At 61.6% G+C, this 17,559-nt stretch overlaps 1 protein-coding gene across 2 annotated transcripts; it reads right to left on the bottom strand.

Annotated features, from left to right (window-relative positions):
- Positions 1-8,232: 8,232 nt before the first annotated feature.
- On the bottom strand, positions 8,233-17,476 carry CILP2 (cartilage intermediate layer protein 2). Of its 2 annotated transcripts, none has more exons than XM_027038481.2 (9): positions 17,328-17,476; positions 16,879-17,025; positions 15,755-15,853; positions 14,472-14,744; positions 13,657-13,812; positions 12,311-12,589; positions 11,796-11,904; positions 11,444-11,601; positions 8,233-11,204 (listed from the first exon to the last, which is right to left on the bottom strand). In XM_027038481.2, the coding sequence occupies exons 2-9, from the start codon at positions 16,940-16,942 to the stop codon at positions 8,869-8,871; spliced, it is 3,474 nt and encodes a 1,157-aa protein (XP_026894282.1). In that variant the 5' UTR covers positions 16,943-17,025; positions 17,328-17,476; the 3' UTR covers positions 8,233-8,868. The 2 variants fall into 2 exon arrangements, with proteins under 2 accessions (XP_026894282.1, XP_026894280.1); XM_027038479.2 differs by having other exon boundaries at positions 17,261-17,475.
- Positions 17,477-17,559: the final 83 nt, after the last annotated feature.

Consider the following 17,559-nt stretch of genomic DNA (forward strand, 5'->3'; position numbering starts at 1 on the left):
CTCTTCCCGTCTTTGACTAGAGCTAACAGCTCTACCGCTCCGGCTGCTCCCATCCCACTCCCTTCCAAACACCTCTTCCCAGGCCCTGACCTCTCAGAGTCCCTGACACCAGTATCCTGGGACTTCAGTCTAGCGAGGGGTGGCTAAGATGCTGGGGGCGTTGTCATGTCTCCTGCCCTGCACCTCATTCTCTTCTGGGGTAGAGGTAGGGCGATTCCCGCAGTTGCGGGGGCGGGGGCAACTGCCCTGAAATCCTGGGGAAGGGAATGGACTGTGTGTGCCTAGAGACAAGGCTGCCCCTCTCTGTCCTCAAGCTCACGACTGCCTGGTTGATGGGGAAGCCCTGGGGAGGGCTGAAGCGTGAGGAGAGCTGGGGTCTGTGTGTGGGGAAGGTTTCCGACTTCAATCACCCCACGTTGGTCGTGGGTCGAAGTTTCCCGCAGCTTCTGGTTTAATTTCATGATCTCTCCTGGGGCGGGTAGGGTTAGGGAATCTGGCAGGCAACTGGTCTCTGTCCAACTAGACCCCGCCCCTCATCGACCCACCTCCTCTCAGGGACCTCGGCTCGGCTCGAGTATTCAAGACCCCTAGTCTGGTCCCTCCCCTCGTCTGGCCCCTCTCCTTGTGCGGTCCCGCCCCAGCCCTGGGTTCATCTTCTATTGGGGGTGTTGGGCCCGCCCCCGGATCCTGGCCCCGCCTCTTATCGCCCTGAAGCTTTTCCCCTCGCGAGAGCTGCTCCTGGCCTCGGGCCTTCTCCACCTCCCGGGAAGCCGTCAGCGTCGTCTGGGACAGAGGGGAGGGTCAGAGACTGGGGTTCTGGTGGCTGCTGCCCTGGGTCCCTCCCCCAGGCCCTGGGCTCAGAGGGGCCCAGGTCCAAACCGCTTTCAGGTTTCCCTCCCACCTTACCCGCACCCCAGTCTCCTGCCTCCAAGAATGGCCACAGCCTCCCACCCTTCGCAAAAGATGTGATCGTTGAAATAGGGGGGTTGAGACACACACCCCCCCCCCCACGGGAGTTTGGAGACTCCCCATGACCAAGCCCTAGTTGAAATTTCCAGATCCCCTGGACCAGTCCACGGGAAGACTTAGAGGGCTCCTAGAATCCAGGTTGCAGAGGTATATCCAGGAGCAAGTTAAGTGCACTGTGGCAGTTTCAAGGTCCCCGCGTGCAGTTTCAAGATAGGAAGTCCAGTGCCTGATGAGGGCCCATATCCAATCGTTAGTAAAGATTTCTGTTCCCCTAAGACTCCAGGAGGTGTTTCAAGACCCTCCACACCAGAACCCTGGAGGAAGGGCCGGGAGGCCCTCAGACACTGGTGGGGAAATTGAGGCCCTGATTTAGGTGCTTTGGGGAGTTTTAACATCCCCCACTCAATATCACTGCAAAGCTCAGGGGTGGGGGGGGGTGGCAGTAGCCTAGGGAGGGGAGCCCAGAACACCTCAACTCAAACCCTGCCCCCTCCTGCATGTTACTGAGGGTGAGAATGCAGTTAGTGAGTACCTACTGCATGCCAGCTTGTGTTCACTAAGACCCGAAGAAGCAGAGGCGATTGTTGGGCCTACTGTTCTTCAGCTGAAACTGAGGCTGTGAAGTTGACAGGGGTCGGGGCCTAGGTTTGACCCAAGAAGCCAGGCTTTGTGTTCAGGTGTCTCTGTGGTGACCCCACAAGGGTTCATCCAGAGCCCCCAGCCCCACTGAGAGGGACCATGGGAGTCATGGAGGGTGTGTGAGTAAGGGAGTGACTGGAGCTTCTGGAAAGCTGGAGACACTTAGGCCCACCTGCTCCCCCTATGGCCTCAAGGGGATGCCTCAGCCCAAAAGATGAGGTTGCCCAGGCTGCTCTCTTGGTTCCAGTAGGAAACAGGCTTCCACGTCCAGTATCTGCCCCTGTGACCCCAGGATACCAAGTTAACTGGCTGAGCCTCAGTTTCCCCATCTGTCAACTGAGGCAATAACAGAAACAGCCTCACTGGGAGGGATCAGAGAAGAGATGTAAGTAAAGTGCTTTAGCAGTAGGTGCCTAATGGATGTGTGGGCCACCTGCCCGGCCCGTGTGGCTCAGGACAGGTGGATGGGCAAATAGCACCGAAACATGGCCACAAGGTGAATAACACATTTTGGGAAGAGACACTCAGGTCCCCTTGGGCCACACTGAACCCAAAGGGCCTGGGGGTCATCCAGAGGCCCGGGAGGGGTTGGACGCACAGAGGGGTATAGGTGCGGGGTGCTCGGGCTGCCTGACCTCCCCTCTGTGTGGTCAAGGGAGCCAGAGCTTCCTGTGAGAAATCTGCCCAATTACAGGCTCTTGGCTGCAGGGAATAATAGCCGTAAAGGGGTGCACTCCCCATCGTCAGGGTCATGCAAGCAGACAAGGGGTCTCCAACAGCAGCTGGACCAGGAGGCCACCCCAAGAGACCTGATTCTTCAAGGACACCCTAGGAGGCAGGTCACAGCCTGACGACACGAGACAGAAGGTAGCACCACCCAGCAGCTAGATTGCTCAGATGACAGGTTCCAAAGAGCTCGAAAACGAGCATTCCTCGGCTCTGGGCACTGGGCAGGCCACTCCTGCTTGGTGAAACGTAAGCTGGGCCTGGCCCCGTGGACTGCGTGTTTTTCCAGTGGCTTCTTCAGCCACAGCCTGACCACAACCTAGATTCCGTTGGGTCGGCCATTTCCAAGTGTTTGTGTTCAGCCGGGCCAGACGGCAGACGGGGGCCAAGGCCAGGGGCCCAGGCCTCCCAAAAGGGAGGAGGAGCACCCTCGGGCCTCTGCCTGGACATCCCTCCGCCTAGAAGCCCCCCATTAAAGCCACTCAGCAGCCAAATGACAAGAAGCTTATGTGTAAAAGCTCCCTGGCCAGGTGCAAACACATGACCCTTGGCAAAGCTGACTTATTTGAGCCTCACTGTTCTGTCCTTCAGACTTTCGGGTTGGCTTGGGACCAGGTCAGCAGGCAGTTTCAAATAGGAGGCCAGGGTAATGTACATATGCCTTACCTCCCTACAGCACCCTGGGCAAAGTACTCGCCTTTCTCAGCCTTGGTTTCCTGAGCTTTAAAATGGGGATAATAATGGAACCCTCGAAGGGTTATTAACAGGATGCAAACCAATGCAGAGCAGGTGCTTCACAAACCAGAGGTCTCGTCTGTTCCTCCTGGCTGGATCTGGCTCTCCTTCCCCCATCTGATTAAAGAGCTCCCTGAGGGCAAAGGCCGGGTCCTCAAGAAGTGGTCGTGAGTCGGCGTCTGTCCGACCGTGTCATTCCCCTGCTTAAAACCCTCACGGACAAAAAAAGTAAACTCTAAAACCAGTCTTCATCTGATTTGGGTTTGGCAAACTCCTATTCACCCTTCAAAGCCCATGTTAAATGCTCGTTTCCCCAGAAAACCTTCCCTGGGTGCTCCTCTCGGTTTTCCCAACCCCTGGCCCCAAAGGCTGGGATATCTGCACCTGTCTTAGCCTTGCTCTTTAGAATGGGGCTCTGTGAGGGCCAGTCCAGGGGCTGAGTCTATGAATGATCAAGTGTATTTGTAGCCACAGGTCTGCATGTAGACATCACATGGGAACATATGAGCACATCTGTGTGTGTGTGCGTGTGTGTGTGTGTGTGTGTGTGTGTGTGTGTGTCCCTGCGCTGGGCCCCAGGATAAGCCGCCAGGCCAACTTCCCCCAGACCATCTGAGACATCCACGTCTTTACAAGGCTGGGAGAGTGGGCTGAGCAGGGCCCCTTTACAAGGGAGCCTCGCTCGGCTGGGAACTCATGGCTCCGCCAACGTTCAACCGGAAAAAACCGGAGGTATGAGCAGCCGGCCTCAGCTCCCACCACGCTGGCACCGGGTCTTGAGCTGCACCATTAACACTCAAGCTCCATCTGGGGCAAAAGGGGAGGCTGGGATCTGGGGAAGGGCTGAGTGCTGAGTGGGAGCTCCCCTCCCACACCTTGATGGAGGCCCCACCAGGCAGCCTTCGAGGACATACCTGAGGTTCGGCAGCACCCCGCCTCCCAGCCCCCAGGGCTGAGTCAGCAGGAAGGGATTCGGGACTTCCCAGGAAAGGCCGCTGGGACCTTGAGGCCCCCTCCCCAGCTCCCAGCCCCCCGCCCATGCCCTCCCCAGGGTTCCAAAAGGGTAGGAGGTGCCACACGTGTCCGGCTGTGGCCCAGTGTGCTTGGAGGGACTGAATCGTGGGAGGCCCGATCAGTCCTGACTCGGGCAGTTCCAGCCATCTGGGGGTCAGAACATCCCCAAGTGCAGGGAGACTGTGGCTGTGTCCATGCTACATGACGCACAGGTGCGCTTGGCTGCACGCACACGGGCCTGCGTGTCAGACGTGTGTCCCCCCCGGGGTGGCTGGTAAGGGTGCACGTCCAGCGTATTCCCCACATCCGGCAAGTCGGATGGGGGGGTTGGTGACCGCATGTGGGGGCTATAATGGAGAGTGACAGCATCACCCAAATGGGTGATGAAAAGGTGTCCCCAGTGGTGTGGGAGGGCATGTCTGGGGAGGACAGGGACGGGGTGTGACGAGCACAGTGTGACCTTGGGACGGATGATGAGGGAGACTGGCTCCACTCTGCGTGGCTCCATGTGGTGGTTGTGACCCTGGGTAGGACAGTGTGTGTGGTCCCGCATATACACCAACATGTCGGTGCCTGGTCCTTCCCTCATCTTTGGGGTTTCCTCCCTCCTGCCTGCTCAGACCCCCCACCCCAGGCCCTGGGAGAGGGGTCGGGCAGCAGGACGTCAGCATTCACCTGGACTGCTCTCTCTCTGCTGGCACCCGGCCTCTGTTTCCACCACTCCCCCCAGCCGACGGAGGCCAGGTCTCCCCGCCAGGCTGGCTCCAGTCTTTGGGGTCTGAGACTGGGACATACCCAACTCCGAGGGCTGATGAGAGAGACAGACGGGGCCGGGGAAGTGGTGGGTGGCCACGCCAGGTCCACGAGGCCCCGATGGAGGCGCCAGCAATGTTCAGCCAGGACAGGAGGCAGCCGAGGGGGAGGGGGCGCTGGACTGCAGGGTTTGGACCCCACAAGGGCTGCCACGTGGGAAGAAGCAGACCACAGTTCCATGAAAGAAACACTTTCCCACAAGCTGAATCCCGCACCAGTTCCAGAGGAGTCTTTGTCATGAGCAAGTGTGCACACTTCCACCGCTCCAGCACCTTCTTTGGCTCCCGGTCACCTGCTAGAGATAGCTCAGGCTTCTGACTCGGCGTTCAAGGCTCCGTTCGTCTCCCTTGCATGCTTCGCTTGTGCTCCCTTCTGCCCTCCGTGCCCACCTGAGGTTTCCCTCCTCCAGCCTTCCCAGACACATTTCTAGCTGCCAGGAATGCCCTTCCTGCCTTGCCTGCTGGGCAAACTCCTACGCCATCCTTCAGGGCCCAGCACCTATGTCCCCTTCTCTGGGAAACATTGCCCTTCCCCCACCCCCAGCCCACAGTGTCCCTGTTTGCTTTGTGACCCTGGGCCAATTTCAGCTGTGAAATGGGGGTTGTATGAAAATTACCCTCCCTACAAGTCTATTTTGACCTCCAAGACAATAAGTGTACATTAAAAGCCCTTAAAGTGAGGGGTGTCTGGGTGGCTCAGTCAGTTAAGCATCTGACTCTCGATTTCAGCTCAAATCATGCTCTCACAGTTCGTGGGACTGACCGCTGACAGCGTGGAGCCTGTTGGGATTGTCTCTCTCTCTCTCTCTCTCCCTCTCTCTGCCCCTCCCCTGCTCATATGCTCTCTCTCTCTCTCTCTCAAAATAACTAAATAAACATTAAAAAGATAATAAATGCCCTTAAAGTGAGTTAGTTCTTGGGGGAGCAGGGAGGCCTTGCATCCAGTCAGTGCTTAATGTGTGTTCATGATCGTCTTCCTCCTCTTCGATTCTGCGGTTTTAAGCCTCTCTTGTTTTAAGCATTGTTCCAAGATTCTTCTCCCACTCACAGTGCTAGGAATTTTAAGAACCCCTGGTTCTAAAATTATAAGAGTCTGAAATGCCGTGGGCGGGACCAAGGGCCTCCTTGTGCCCTGAGCTGACCCCAGGGTGGCTGGAGCCAGGGTCTCTGGGTGGGTGGGGGGGGGGCTCATGCCCCCCACTTACCCAGACTTGAGGGCGTGTGGTCTGGCAGCCCCAGTTTGGGGGGAGAGCAATGGATTTACCAGGAGGCGGATGGCCAAGGTTCCAGAACGGGGGGGTTGGCGGGGGGTGAGGCTGAACTCCCCCTCTGCTCAAACAGGGTCACAAGGCAGCAGCAAGGGGCACGGGGCTGTCAGCTCAGGGCGATGGCTTCTTTGGGAGACTCAGTTTCCTCATCTGGAAACTGGAGTCAGGCGCTGTCCTCTTAAACAGTGTCGGCAGGGATGGGCAGGAGCTGAGGCTACAGTCCCTGCCCGGTGCCAAGCACTCACTTCGGCTGTGCCCTCCACCTGGAACGTCCTCCCTGATCCGCTTCCCTCTGGGAGCCCCTCTCAGTCCTGGCCTGGCCCCGCATCTGGGGAGGGGCTTCAAGAGGACGCCCATCCACCCCTGCCCCACCCCAGGGAAGGGAGGCCAGCTGCCCGCCCCAAACCCAGCTGCCCCAGGCCTGGCAGCAGCCACAGCCCCGACACTTTCTCAATGAAAGGTATTTGGCCACGGAGACTGACACCTCATCACCCTCAGCCTGGAAGCCAGCTTTACCCGCCGGCCGCGGTGGGGGGGCCCCCATGGCTCTTCCTGTTCCCCAGGACCCCACGGGGCAGCCCAGAGCCCAGGTTCCCTTGGGCGAGGAACTCCCCCTCCGAGCCTCCCTGTCAGCTAGGGGTGTAGACACAGTGTGTTGTGGATCAACGCACATGCTCCCTGGCTCCCAAGGCATCTCAAAGCATCTCTCCACTCCTGTGCATTTTGGCCTATCCAGGTAGAGGCTGGGGCGCCGCCCCCCCCCCCCCCCCCCCCGCCCCGGGGCCGCCCAAACCTGGACTCCAGCAGAGTTCTGAGGCCCACCCTCAGAGACTGGGGCTGAGGCCTCTGGGCTTGTCAGATTCTCCCTGACCCCCTAGGCCCCCTAGCCTACCCCTGGCCAAGGGAAGAGGTTCCCATGAAGGGAATGGCCTGAGCAAAGGCATGAGGGCTGGAGAGGTTGAGAGCTGTCAGACTGAGCTGGACGGGAGTCAGCGGACCATGTGGGCCCAGTGCTGACCCCACGGGTGTGCTGGGGTCTGTGTGTGAACCTACCTCCCTACCAAGGCCGGATCAGCTCCGCGTTGGCACAGAGCTGAAGCCTCCAAATGCTGCACAGGCACGTGGTGGCGTGGACGGGAAGGGTGGAGGCAGCAGTGGGTGGGCGGACAGGCGGGTGGTAGAAAGGTAAGTGAGTGGGTGGGTGGGTGTGCAGAGGGCCCTGGGTTAAGGGAACACCCCGCACCCCCACTCCCCGCTGTCACCCCATCCCTGGGGTGAGGGACACAATGCCTCCCATCCCAGGTCCCCAGCAATGCCGCTTTGATGCCTTCCTGGGGCCAAGGGAGTCCCAAGCATGTGCCGGAGGGGGCTGTTGAGCCATCCAAGGAGCCCCTGCTCCTGCGGGGATTCACTCCAAGGCCCCGGGCAGCCCTTTGCCTCTCCCTGTGGGGGCCCAGTTTCCTCTGTCTGGAAAGCGGGGGCGTGGCCAGGAGGACTCGCGCACGCGAGCACACAGAGCCACGCACACAGAGCGCCAGCAAGGGATGTTCTGCCGCCTCCAGACTGAGTCCTGGTGAAGTAGAGGGCCCAGGGCCATGGCCTCGGGCAGCCCGGTCACCATGTGGCCAAGGTGTGGCCAGGCCTCAGCCGGGTGGGGCCTAAGGAGGGGCAGCATGACCCTGGCTGAGGAAGTCCAGAGCAGGCTCGATTCCTGCCGCCTGGGGCATGGGCCCCTGCCAGGGCCCCTCCCTGCCCAGTGCGGCCCTCGGGCACACGGCCAGGCTCAGAGGAAAAGGCCAGGGCGGCAGCTGCTACCGTGTTCAGCGGTCAGGGCAGCACAGGCTCGGGCTGCCCACGGGTCAGGTCTGCACACACGTGTGACAGACACACTTCTGTGTGACTCTGCCAGGACCCACACACCAGCCCGAGGCACGCCCGGCACCTCGTGGAGGCCTCTGAGCTGCTTGCACACCCATGTCCGTGTCTGCTCCAGGCCTCTTTCCACCTGCCAAGGTCTGGGTCCAGCAGCCGCAGCCTCCATTTTCAGTCCCCAAGACTGACACCATGAGTGGGAAATGAAGCATCTTTAATTGGTTCCTTGCCCCAACCCCCCGCCCCGGGGGGGGGGGGGGATCTCCAAGCACCAAACATGTGAGAACTGTGCCCTTCAGCCTCAGAACCAAGAAGCCCTTGCCTGACTTTCACTGGGCCTGGACCCCCACTCTTAACCCCTGCGACCAGCCCCGTAGGCTTTGTTTCAATAAATAACCCCTAGAACAAAGCTTGGGGCAGGGGATCCAATAAAGCACCCAGCTCGGCAACAGGCAGAGGGGGCTTCAGGCAGAAGGCGGGAAATCTCAAGGGGCAGAATATCTGAAATCAGGGTCAAAACACACATAAAATCAGAGCCAGCGCTCGAGCTGGGAATGACTCCTCCCAGGCCTCCGTCGGCTGCCCGATGGTCTCCCAGGATGCTGGCTCCTGCTGTCAGGAAGAACTCCATTTTGCCTCACACAGCGACAGTCCCCTGCCTGGCAGTCCCACAACCCGACACTCCTAGTTCCTATCTTGACTCTGAACTCTGGGCAGGGGAGGGAGAGGGGGGCCCAGAAACCTAGGGAGGGAGCATCTGGGGAAGGGGGCTGAGACTTCCGAGGTACAGAGGAGTCCGGAGCAAGGCAGAGGAGTAAGGCCACGAGCCCAGGTCACTGGCGGGCCCTGCCCCGGCGGGTACGGAGGGGACCTGCGGCTTGAGCCTGTGCCCGGGTCACCTCACCCATCTCCCTGCGGATGTCACCAAGCGCTGTTGCCGGGGACTCCAGCAGCCTCTGGAAGAGGCTAGGCCGGCCGGCTGGTGGCTCCCGACACTGGAAGGTGACAGCTGTGCCAGCATCGGCCTTCATTTCCCTAGAGAAGCCGTCAGAGGAGCCATCGAAGCAGCGGCCGATGGCGATCTCCTTGGCCAGCCTCGGGCTCTGGTCGGTGACCGTGTAGACACCGTAGTTGTGGCCCAGAGGGTCGAGCGGGGCCAGCATGGCGAAGGCAGCCGGGTCGTCAGCTGGGGCGGGTGGGGGGTGCCGGGCCAAGTAATCCCGCAGGAGTCCGTTGACCGCCACTCGGCGGCAGCTGCCCTGGGGCGTGATGGTCACCAGCGTCCGGTCCACCTGACGTTGATCAAATAGCATCCCGCTGCACTTGAACTCCACACAGGCCGCGGACGTGCCGCGGTGCTCGGGGTCTCGGACGCTCCGGGCATCCCGAAGCCCGTAGAGCTGGCCCTGGGTGCGCGGGTGGCTGCCCCCAGCGTTGTGGGAGCGGACCATGTACTCCTGGGGGCCCTGGATCTTCACCTTGAGGAAGCAGGCCCGGAACTCCTGGGGGTTGGGCCACCAGGCCAGGAGGTCCCCAGTCCAGGAGGCCGGCACGCCCTCGCGGAACGGGACCACGTTGTACTCGTACTTGTCCGCCTCCACGCGCGCGAAGCGGAAGTGGCTGGCGGTCACCGGGGCCTCCTGGCATTCTCGCAGGCTGCGCCACGGGTACACCGGGCCGTTGGCCTCGGCTGGGTCGCCGGGCCTGGGTTTAGCGAGGTTGATGCGGAAGCCGTTGCGTTTGAGGGCTGGGTCGTCGTGGTCGGTGCGGCGGTAGCCTAGCTTGTCCAGGTAGGGCTGCGCCACGCCCACGGTGGCCGCGTCCGGGCGGGGCCGGGAGGGCGCGGGCTCCAGCTCCTCCCCGCCCAGGGTGGCCGTGACCAGGGCAGTGTAGGCGTCCGGCCGGTCCGTGTCGCAGAAGGCGGGGAGGCAGGCGCCGTTGGGGCCGGTGACCGCGCTGTCGAAGCGGCCCCAGGCACGGGGGTTGGCCGCGAAGCCGGGGGCAGGCTCCAGGTTGACCAGCGTGACCACCACACCCTCCACCTGCTCGTTGGGCGTGAACTTGTCGTTGGCATAGGCGCGCACCTTCACGAAGCAGCGGCGGCGCTCGGGCACGTCCAGGTTGAACAGACGCCGCTCGCGGATCTCCACGTTGCCCACTAGGAAGACCCTCTCCTCCCTGCGGACCCGAGGGGCTGCTGACCCCTCTCGCTGGAAGCTGCTCTCCTCCTCCCACAAGCCTGTGTCAGGGTTCAGTGACCACAGCTTCAGGGCCTCCACGTGGCCCGCCATGTGGATCTGGCCGGCATTGACGCGCACGGCCACCGGCCCTGCCTGCAGCTGCTCCGCCGAGCCCGCGGCGCGGAGGTCCACCGCGAACATGCCATAGGTGCGCAGCGGGGCCAGCTCGCCGTCACTGTCCACAAAGCGCAGGTCGCTGGGGGCGGCAGCCGCCGAGGTGAGATCTCGGGGGTCCACGAAAGTCACCCGGGCCTCCACGGCCCCCGTGTAGGGTGCACCATCGGCTCTGCGGAAGGCTCCGGGCGGGAGGACCAGCTCGCCCAACGGGTCCTCCTCTTCCAGCTCCCCAAGAGGGATCGTGTTGCTCTGGCTGGCATCTAAGATGACAGGGGCTTTCTTCCGCATGGCTTTGACATCGTGGTATACGCCACCACCTCGAGGGGCAAAAGGCAGAACTCTGACAGTGTCCATGAACTCCCCACTGGGGTCCACGAAAGTTACCACCAGCCGCTGGGTGGAGGGCGGCACCTCGATGGTGAAGTCGCCCTGATAAGATGTGAATCCAATGGGCTCCCGGCCTAGCAGGATCTGGGCAAAACGCAGGGGTTCCCCTGAGTCGGTAGCCACCACGCGTCCCCGAACCAGCCCCCGAGGGGGCAGACATTTCTGACAGCCACACTCAGCCACCACTTTGACGGGGAGGACATAGTTGGAGCAGTGGATCTCCTTGCTCTCCAGGCGGCGAACGGAGCAGCAGCGGGACCCTGAGTCCCCACACCGGGAGCTGGAGCCTGCAGGGCTGGGGCAGAGGGTGTCAGAGCAGAGACCCACGTCCAAGTAGGCGGGGCCACTGCCAGGCTGGCCACAATCATCTGGGAGCTTGATCAGATGCTCTTGGGGCTGGGGATTGCAGGCTGGCTGGCCCGGGGCTGCAGAGCAAGAAATCAGAGCAGATCAGAGTAAGGGGGAGGGCTCCATTGAAGCCAAGGTTGGGGCCTGGATTGGGATCAGGGGCTCAACCCAGGGGCTCAGTGGGGGCCCGGGATCAGACTCAGCAGGGTCAGAGAGCAGTCTGCAGCTGGGGCGCCATTTGGGGTTGCTTTCGCTGGTGATGGGCCTCGGCTAAGTTTCAGGGCATGCTCAGGGTTGGGGGGCTGAGGGTGCTCACCCAGCACGGTGAGCCGGGCGCTGCCCGAGCGCACGGTGCCCGCATCGTTCCACGCTTTGCAGTGATAGGTGCCTGCCTGGTCTGGGCGCAGCCCCCGCAGCTCCAGATGGGCCCCATACCTGTGTTCTCGCCGGTCCAGCAGGGTCCCGTTGTGGAACCTGGGTGGCAGGTGGGCAACACCAGGGGGCCCTCAGCACAGGGAAGGGGCTGCATCCGTTCCCCATCCCCCATGCAGCCCAGCAAGGTTGTAGAGCATCTTTCTCCCAGTCTCTGAGGCACCACATGTCGTGGAAAATCCAATCAAACCGCAAAGCTGGGTGCAAGGCCCTTGGGCATGGAGCAGGGCACTCACCAGGAGTATTTCTTGGGCATGGGGGTGCCTGAGGCTTTGCAGCAGAAGGTTACGTTCTGGCCAGCCTCTCGCACTCGGGACTCGGGGTGCTTCACCAGGTAGGGTTTCTCTGGGGGCAAAGGTGGCAAAGGTCCTGCCCCATCCCAGCTTCTCCCAACAAACCTTCCCAAGGGCAGGGCCCCATCCTTGCCCTTCCAGGGATGCCCTGTTTCACCTATGGCTCTTCTGATGACCTCTCCATTCAAGTTCACCCCATGGCTGCTCAAGATGGTGCCGCCCCATCTTAATGCTGCCCCCCTGCAAGTCCCTGTCTCATCTCGCGCCTTCTCCAACTTCTCCCAGTGTATTTGTTCCTCCCATGGCACCATATTTAGTGTTATGCTCTCTCCAATGGCTGTGTCACATCTTATTTCTTCCCCAGTGACCTCATTCTGCACCACATCCTCCCAAGTGTCACCCAGAATTTCCTTCTTAGCTTCTCAGCCTCCTCACCCTCCTTGCCCTGGGGCACTTACCCAACTTATTAAGGACAACAGTGACCACAGCAGAGATAGAGCCATTGGCCTGGGCCTGGCCCAGGCCTGCAGAGAAGCCATCCATTTGGGCACTGATGTTGGCCCGGCTGCTGGCACACACTCCAGGAATCCGGAAGGTCCCATGGGCATCGGTGATGGCCACAGTGCCAGGCCAGTCTCTCAAGGAGACCCTGGCTCCTGGCAGTGGACGCCCAGATGGGGTGACCACCGAGCCCAGGAGGATGTGGTCAGGACAGTTGCAGGTCTTGGAGCTGCAACCTGGGGGACAAAGGCAGGCAGAGGAACAGAGGAGCCTCTTCACTCCCTCCTTCCACTCAATCACTCAGCAAAGATGCCTAGACACCCCCCCCCCACCTTGTGCCCCTCAGAGGCCTCAGCATGGCCCTGCTTGGAAGAGCCTCTTGTGTGAGTGGGGACATGGGGTTGAGCAGTCAGAACTGGGGCAGACCTGTGGTCCAGAGGGGTGAGGAAAATGCCCTGGTGGAGGGGACAGGAGAGGTGACTCTCACAGGACAGAGAGGCTCCTTTTAGCATGAGAGAAAATGTCCAGCAGGGGCTGGGGGCCCAGCTAGGGGTTGGGTCTTGGGCTCAGAACATCTCCCTCCCCTCCCCTCCCAATCCCGCGGTTTCTCCATAAGATGGAAAATTCCACTGAAAACGTCAGGGCAGAGGCGTCAGGAGGGCAGAGCCAGGCGGGGTAGGGTGGGGACCCCACTACCCCATTGGCCACCGTGCTCCCCCACCCTGCCATGGGCTCTGCGGGCGCAGTCTCCAGACCATGTTTGTGGAGCCCAGGCGGATCGGAATTTCCAGTCGCCTCCTGGCTGGCCTGGTGTCTGGCCCTGGGAGGGCTTGGGCATGGTGTCTGCCAGGGTGTGAGCGCGTGTCCGCGTGGGCGTGGGGCACGGGAGAGGGGGGCTGTGAATGCCACGCGTGTGTGCCCCAAGCACATGAGCTGGCTTCAGTGTGTCCGTGTCCACCAGGACATCCACACGCTTGGTGGCGCGCCCAAAGCAATGCCCACTCGGATCTGCCCGTGCCTGGACATGACCTTCTTGGCGTTCACCCATCCAGATACACACATTCACCAATGCTCCTCCGCGTGGGGCGGAGGGACGGGGGCGCAGAAGGGAAGGAAGGGCCAGTCTCCATGTGTTCCAAGTTCTGGCCCCCGAGGACCCGCCTCTTCCATTCCAGCCGCATCCCATCAGGCTCATTCCCAACCCGCCTCTCCCCACTAGGTACCCTCCTCAGCAGGCCGCCTCCCTCCAAGTCCAGGCCCCGCCTCTAACTCAACACTCTCCTCCAGGCCCCATCCCTCCTACCTGGACAAGGAGGGCGTACACACTTCTGCGCCTCCAGGGGGCGCCCCGGACACGCATCCCCAGACGGGCTTGGGCAGCGGCGGCGACGCAGGCGACGGCCTGGCCCGCAGCTCCCTGAACAGGGACCCCACGGGCCCCACGCGCCCCACGTGGCCTCTGCGGTAAGGGCGGAGAGGAGGGAAGGTGAGACGGTGGCCCACGCCGGGGACTGCGCCTCCTGGAAATCTAGTAACAATGTAGGACTGGAGGACGCCCCCCGCTAAGTGCGTCCGAGGATGGGTACCCCAAGAGAGAGGTTCTGCCCATTGCTCTCATCAGTTGTCCCCCAGGCGCACCTGTCGAACGTGCAGTTGAGGTAACACCCCATTTGCCCCAACCCCAGATAAGCTCCCCGAGGTTAGCCGTGCTGTTCTCCCTGCGTCCCTCATACGTTTGGGGTCAAAACACACCCCCAAAGAATGGAGCTGTTACAGATGAGCAACTGAGGGCAGCAGGAGGGAGATGAGCTCCTGAGGGGTCTTTCTTGTTACCTCCCTGGGCCCCTATTCCCAGGCCCTCCTTTCCAAAGCCCCGCCCCTATATGATCCAGCCCACTCCTTGGGCCCTGCTAAAGGACCCCAGCTCTTTCTAACCACGCCTACATCCACACGGCCCTGCCCCCCTCCCCCAGTACCACCCATTCAAGCTCCACCCACCTATGACCCATGTCTGCCAATCCCCACTCTCTTCTCTGCATGACTAATATAGATCCCGCCCTCTCCCCAGCCCCGCCCATCCCCACACAGTCCCCGCCCCTCCCTGGGCCCCGCCCTCACCAAGCGGGCAGCGGAAGCGCACGTGGTAGTTGGAGCAGCGGCGGCCGCGGGGCTGCTCGCGGTTGAGGCACCAAAAACCTCGCGTGGGGTTCAAGTGCACACGCTCGCCTACAGTGGACGGCAGGGCCCAGTCCGTGGTGCGCGCCTCCAGCGCCAGCGGCCGCGGGCACACGCGCGCTGGCCCGTAATAGAAGCGGATGGCAGCCAGGCTCTCGAAGTCTCCGTCGCCGCCGGGGTGGTCCACGTTGAACCAGGACGTCCACTGGCTGGCCTCTGTGGGCACCGCACGCTCTGGGACCCGGGCCACAGCCTGTCGGGCCTCATCAGTGCATGCAGGGGCCCAGGAAGCGGCCTGCCCACCCCCATCTCCGAGGTAACTGTTTACCTGCTAAGACAGTCACCCCACCCCCAATGAGCACGGGCTAACCCAGCCCGCCCTTGACCCGCCGAGATCCAGGGTCCTCTAGGGCACAAGGAGCTATAAAGGGATTACGGGAGGTTGGCCTCCCCTAGCACCAGCCCCCGTTCTGCTGCCCAATACTTGAGCTGGCCCATTAGTTCAGGTTGACATTTTGCCACGCTGACATCTTGACACTGTCTCAGCAGCCCCCAACCTTAAAATTAAGCCTGTCCCCCACCTCAGAATTCAGAACCCCTGAGGTGTGAGGAGACACAAAGGTAGCAGGAGGAGACCCGATGGAGAACAACCCTAGCTGTGGCTTTCCATTGCCTGGCTGCTCCTGGTTAGAGCCAGCTGGGCCCTTGCTCACTGCCTGGATGAACCCACCAGGCAACCTGTTTCAGAGAAGCCACAGGTGGGGACGGTCTGGCCTCCCAGAAGTCAGCTTCTGCTTCCATCAACTCCCGCCCCCACCGCCCCCCACCCCACCTGCGCAGGGGGCGGTGTGTGTGTGTGTGTGTGTGTGTGTGTGTGCTCACTCCTTTCCTGACTTTCCCAGCTAGGAAACCAGAGACCCAGGTTCCAGAACTACAGGTCTGGAATCTACTAGAAGCACCCTGCACGAGGCTTCCAGTAGCAGGGAGGAAGCACCCACTCCCACCCTACATTGGTTTCCTCCTTGACAAAACAGGCCCTGGACTCTCACCCCTCTGCTCCTAAAACTTAGACTTCTTGGGGCACCTGTGCCAAGGGCTGCCATGTCCAGGGACCAGGAAGTTACTGGCCTTTCACCCCTTGTGCCCCCTCCTTACATGACCACACCAACCAGAGCTCACATAGTGAGTCCACAGCAGAGCCAGGACTTGGACCCAGGATGACTCACCTTCCCAATCCTCCAGGGCTGGTGAGGGCTGTCCGGGGCGCAGAGATGGGCCTTCAAAGCCCCAGGCAGTTGCTGTGGGCTCCTCAGGGCGGGTAGTGACTGTGGAAGGGATGAGGAATGGAGGGAAGGAAACATGCTGATGGGGACCTCTGTGGGCTGCTTGTATACAAGGTGCTGTCATGATCATCCCCATTTCACGGGGCGGGGTTGGGGGTAGTGAGTGAGGGTCTCAGAAGCCAGAACCATCTCTCTGGCTGACCCCAAGGAATGCAGGAACCCCCCCCCCCCGCCGCCTCCAGGAAACCTCCCTATGGCCGCTACCCCCAATCTCCTGCAGCCCCATCCCTCCTCTGCCCTGGCCAGGATGCCATAGTCTGGGGAAGTCTGTGTGTCTGGTCTGACCCAGTTCTCCCCCTCAGTGTGCTCAGCGACCATGAGTTTAGTTGGCTCTGCCTCTGCCCTCAGGTGGAGCTGCGTTCTTCATCCATTTGCGGGGTTGGAGGTCTCTCCCTCAGTGTACCTTCCATCCCTTCACTTGGGGCCCAAGCTGCCATTGGGAGGTCTTTGGAATCTAGCCTGGCTTCTCTGACTTTGAGTTATCTAAGATAGCCAGGCTGAGCGGTGACCTCAGACAAGTCCCTTCCCTGTCTGTGTCTCAGTCTCCTCATCTGAGAAATGGATCCAGTGCCCTGTTCCACTGAGTGCTCCCGAGACGGGAAGTTTTCTGAATGGTGTGTTTGTGGAAGAGGAGGAGTTGTGTGAGAGGGGACCGCTCTGACCCCTGAATCCTGGGCCAAGACACAATGCTTCAGAGTCCAAATGCTGGGGGTGAGACTGGCCCCCCGCTGTCCCCAGGAACCTAAAGGAGTCTAAAGTTCATATGGATACTCCGAGTTCCCCTACCTCTGTTGAGGAGGCAAGAGAACAGAGAAGTTTCCTCCCTTCCCTCCCCCGGGCCCGTTGTTGGTCCCAAGAATCCATACCCCCGACGCCCCTTCACTCCACTCCCGGGCTGACGAAGGGGGACCCAGGTCTGAGGAAGCCAGAGGGTCCCTTGGTTCCCTCTCCCGGAGCGGCTGCGTGCCAGGCCTAGGGGTCTGAGCTGGGGTCATGGGGCGCCTCACCTCGAGCCCCCGCCAGGTGCGCGGCGGCGACAAAGAGGCAGAGTAGTGGCGGCAATGACGCCATGGCCGGGTCCGAGAGTCCGAGGGAGGGTCCGGGCTCCGCGGCGCGCTCGGATCCGACTCCCGCGGGTCTGGCGGCCGCTGGGGCTGAGGGTGGGGGCGGGAGGTGACCGCAGGCCACGCCCCGTGCAGGCCACGCCCCGTGCAAGCATCGCTCCCTGGCCCTGGGTGACTTCGGTGAGCTAGCAACCTCTCCGGTCGCCCCCTTCGGTGCGTCCGGCTGTGCCTCCGCCCTCAGGCTGGCCTGCGTCCTCCCCACCCCACCCCCCACCCCCCGTCGCCAGCTGGAAGTCCCTCCCTCAACCCACTCTCCATTCTCCACCTTGGGTCCCAAGCTGCCTGCGGGACGTGCCTCTTGGAATGGAGCCTGAGGCTGCCCAAACACTCACGCTTCAGGCAGCCGTTTAGGCGGCGAGGAATCCTCCATCGAGTCTAACTTCAATCCTGTTGGCGTTAGGCCACCCCAAGCAGGCTGGAAGTCCCACCCCGAATCTACCTTCTTCTCTTCTGGTTCTAGTTTTCCCGGCCAGCGGGAAGTCCCGCTCTACGACTACCCTCCGTGCCTCCAGCCTTGGGCTCCGGGGGGCGGTGGCAAGTCCCTCCCCGAGTCTGCCCACCCCC

This window comes from Acinonyx jubatus, chromosome A2 (genome assembly GCF_027475565.1).
Source record: "Acinonyx jubatus isolate Ajub_Pintada_27869175 chromosome A2, VMU_Ajub_asm_v1.0, whole genome shotgun sequence".
In the NCBI taxonomy this organism is placed as follows: Eukaryota; Metazoa; Chordata; class Mammalia; order Carnivora; family Felidae; genus Acinonyx; species Acinonyx jubatus.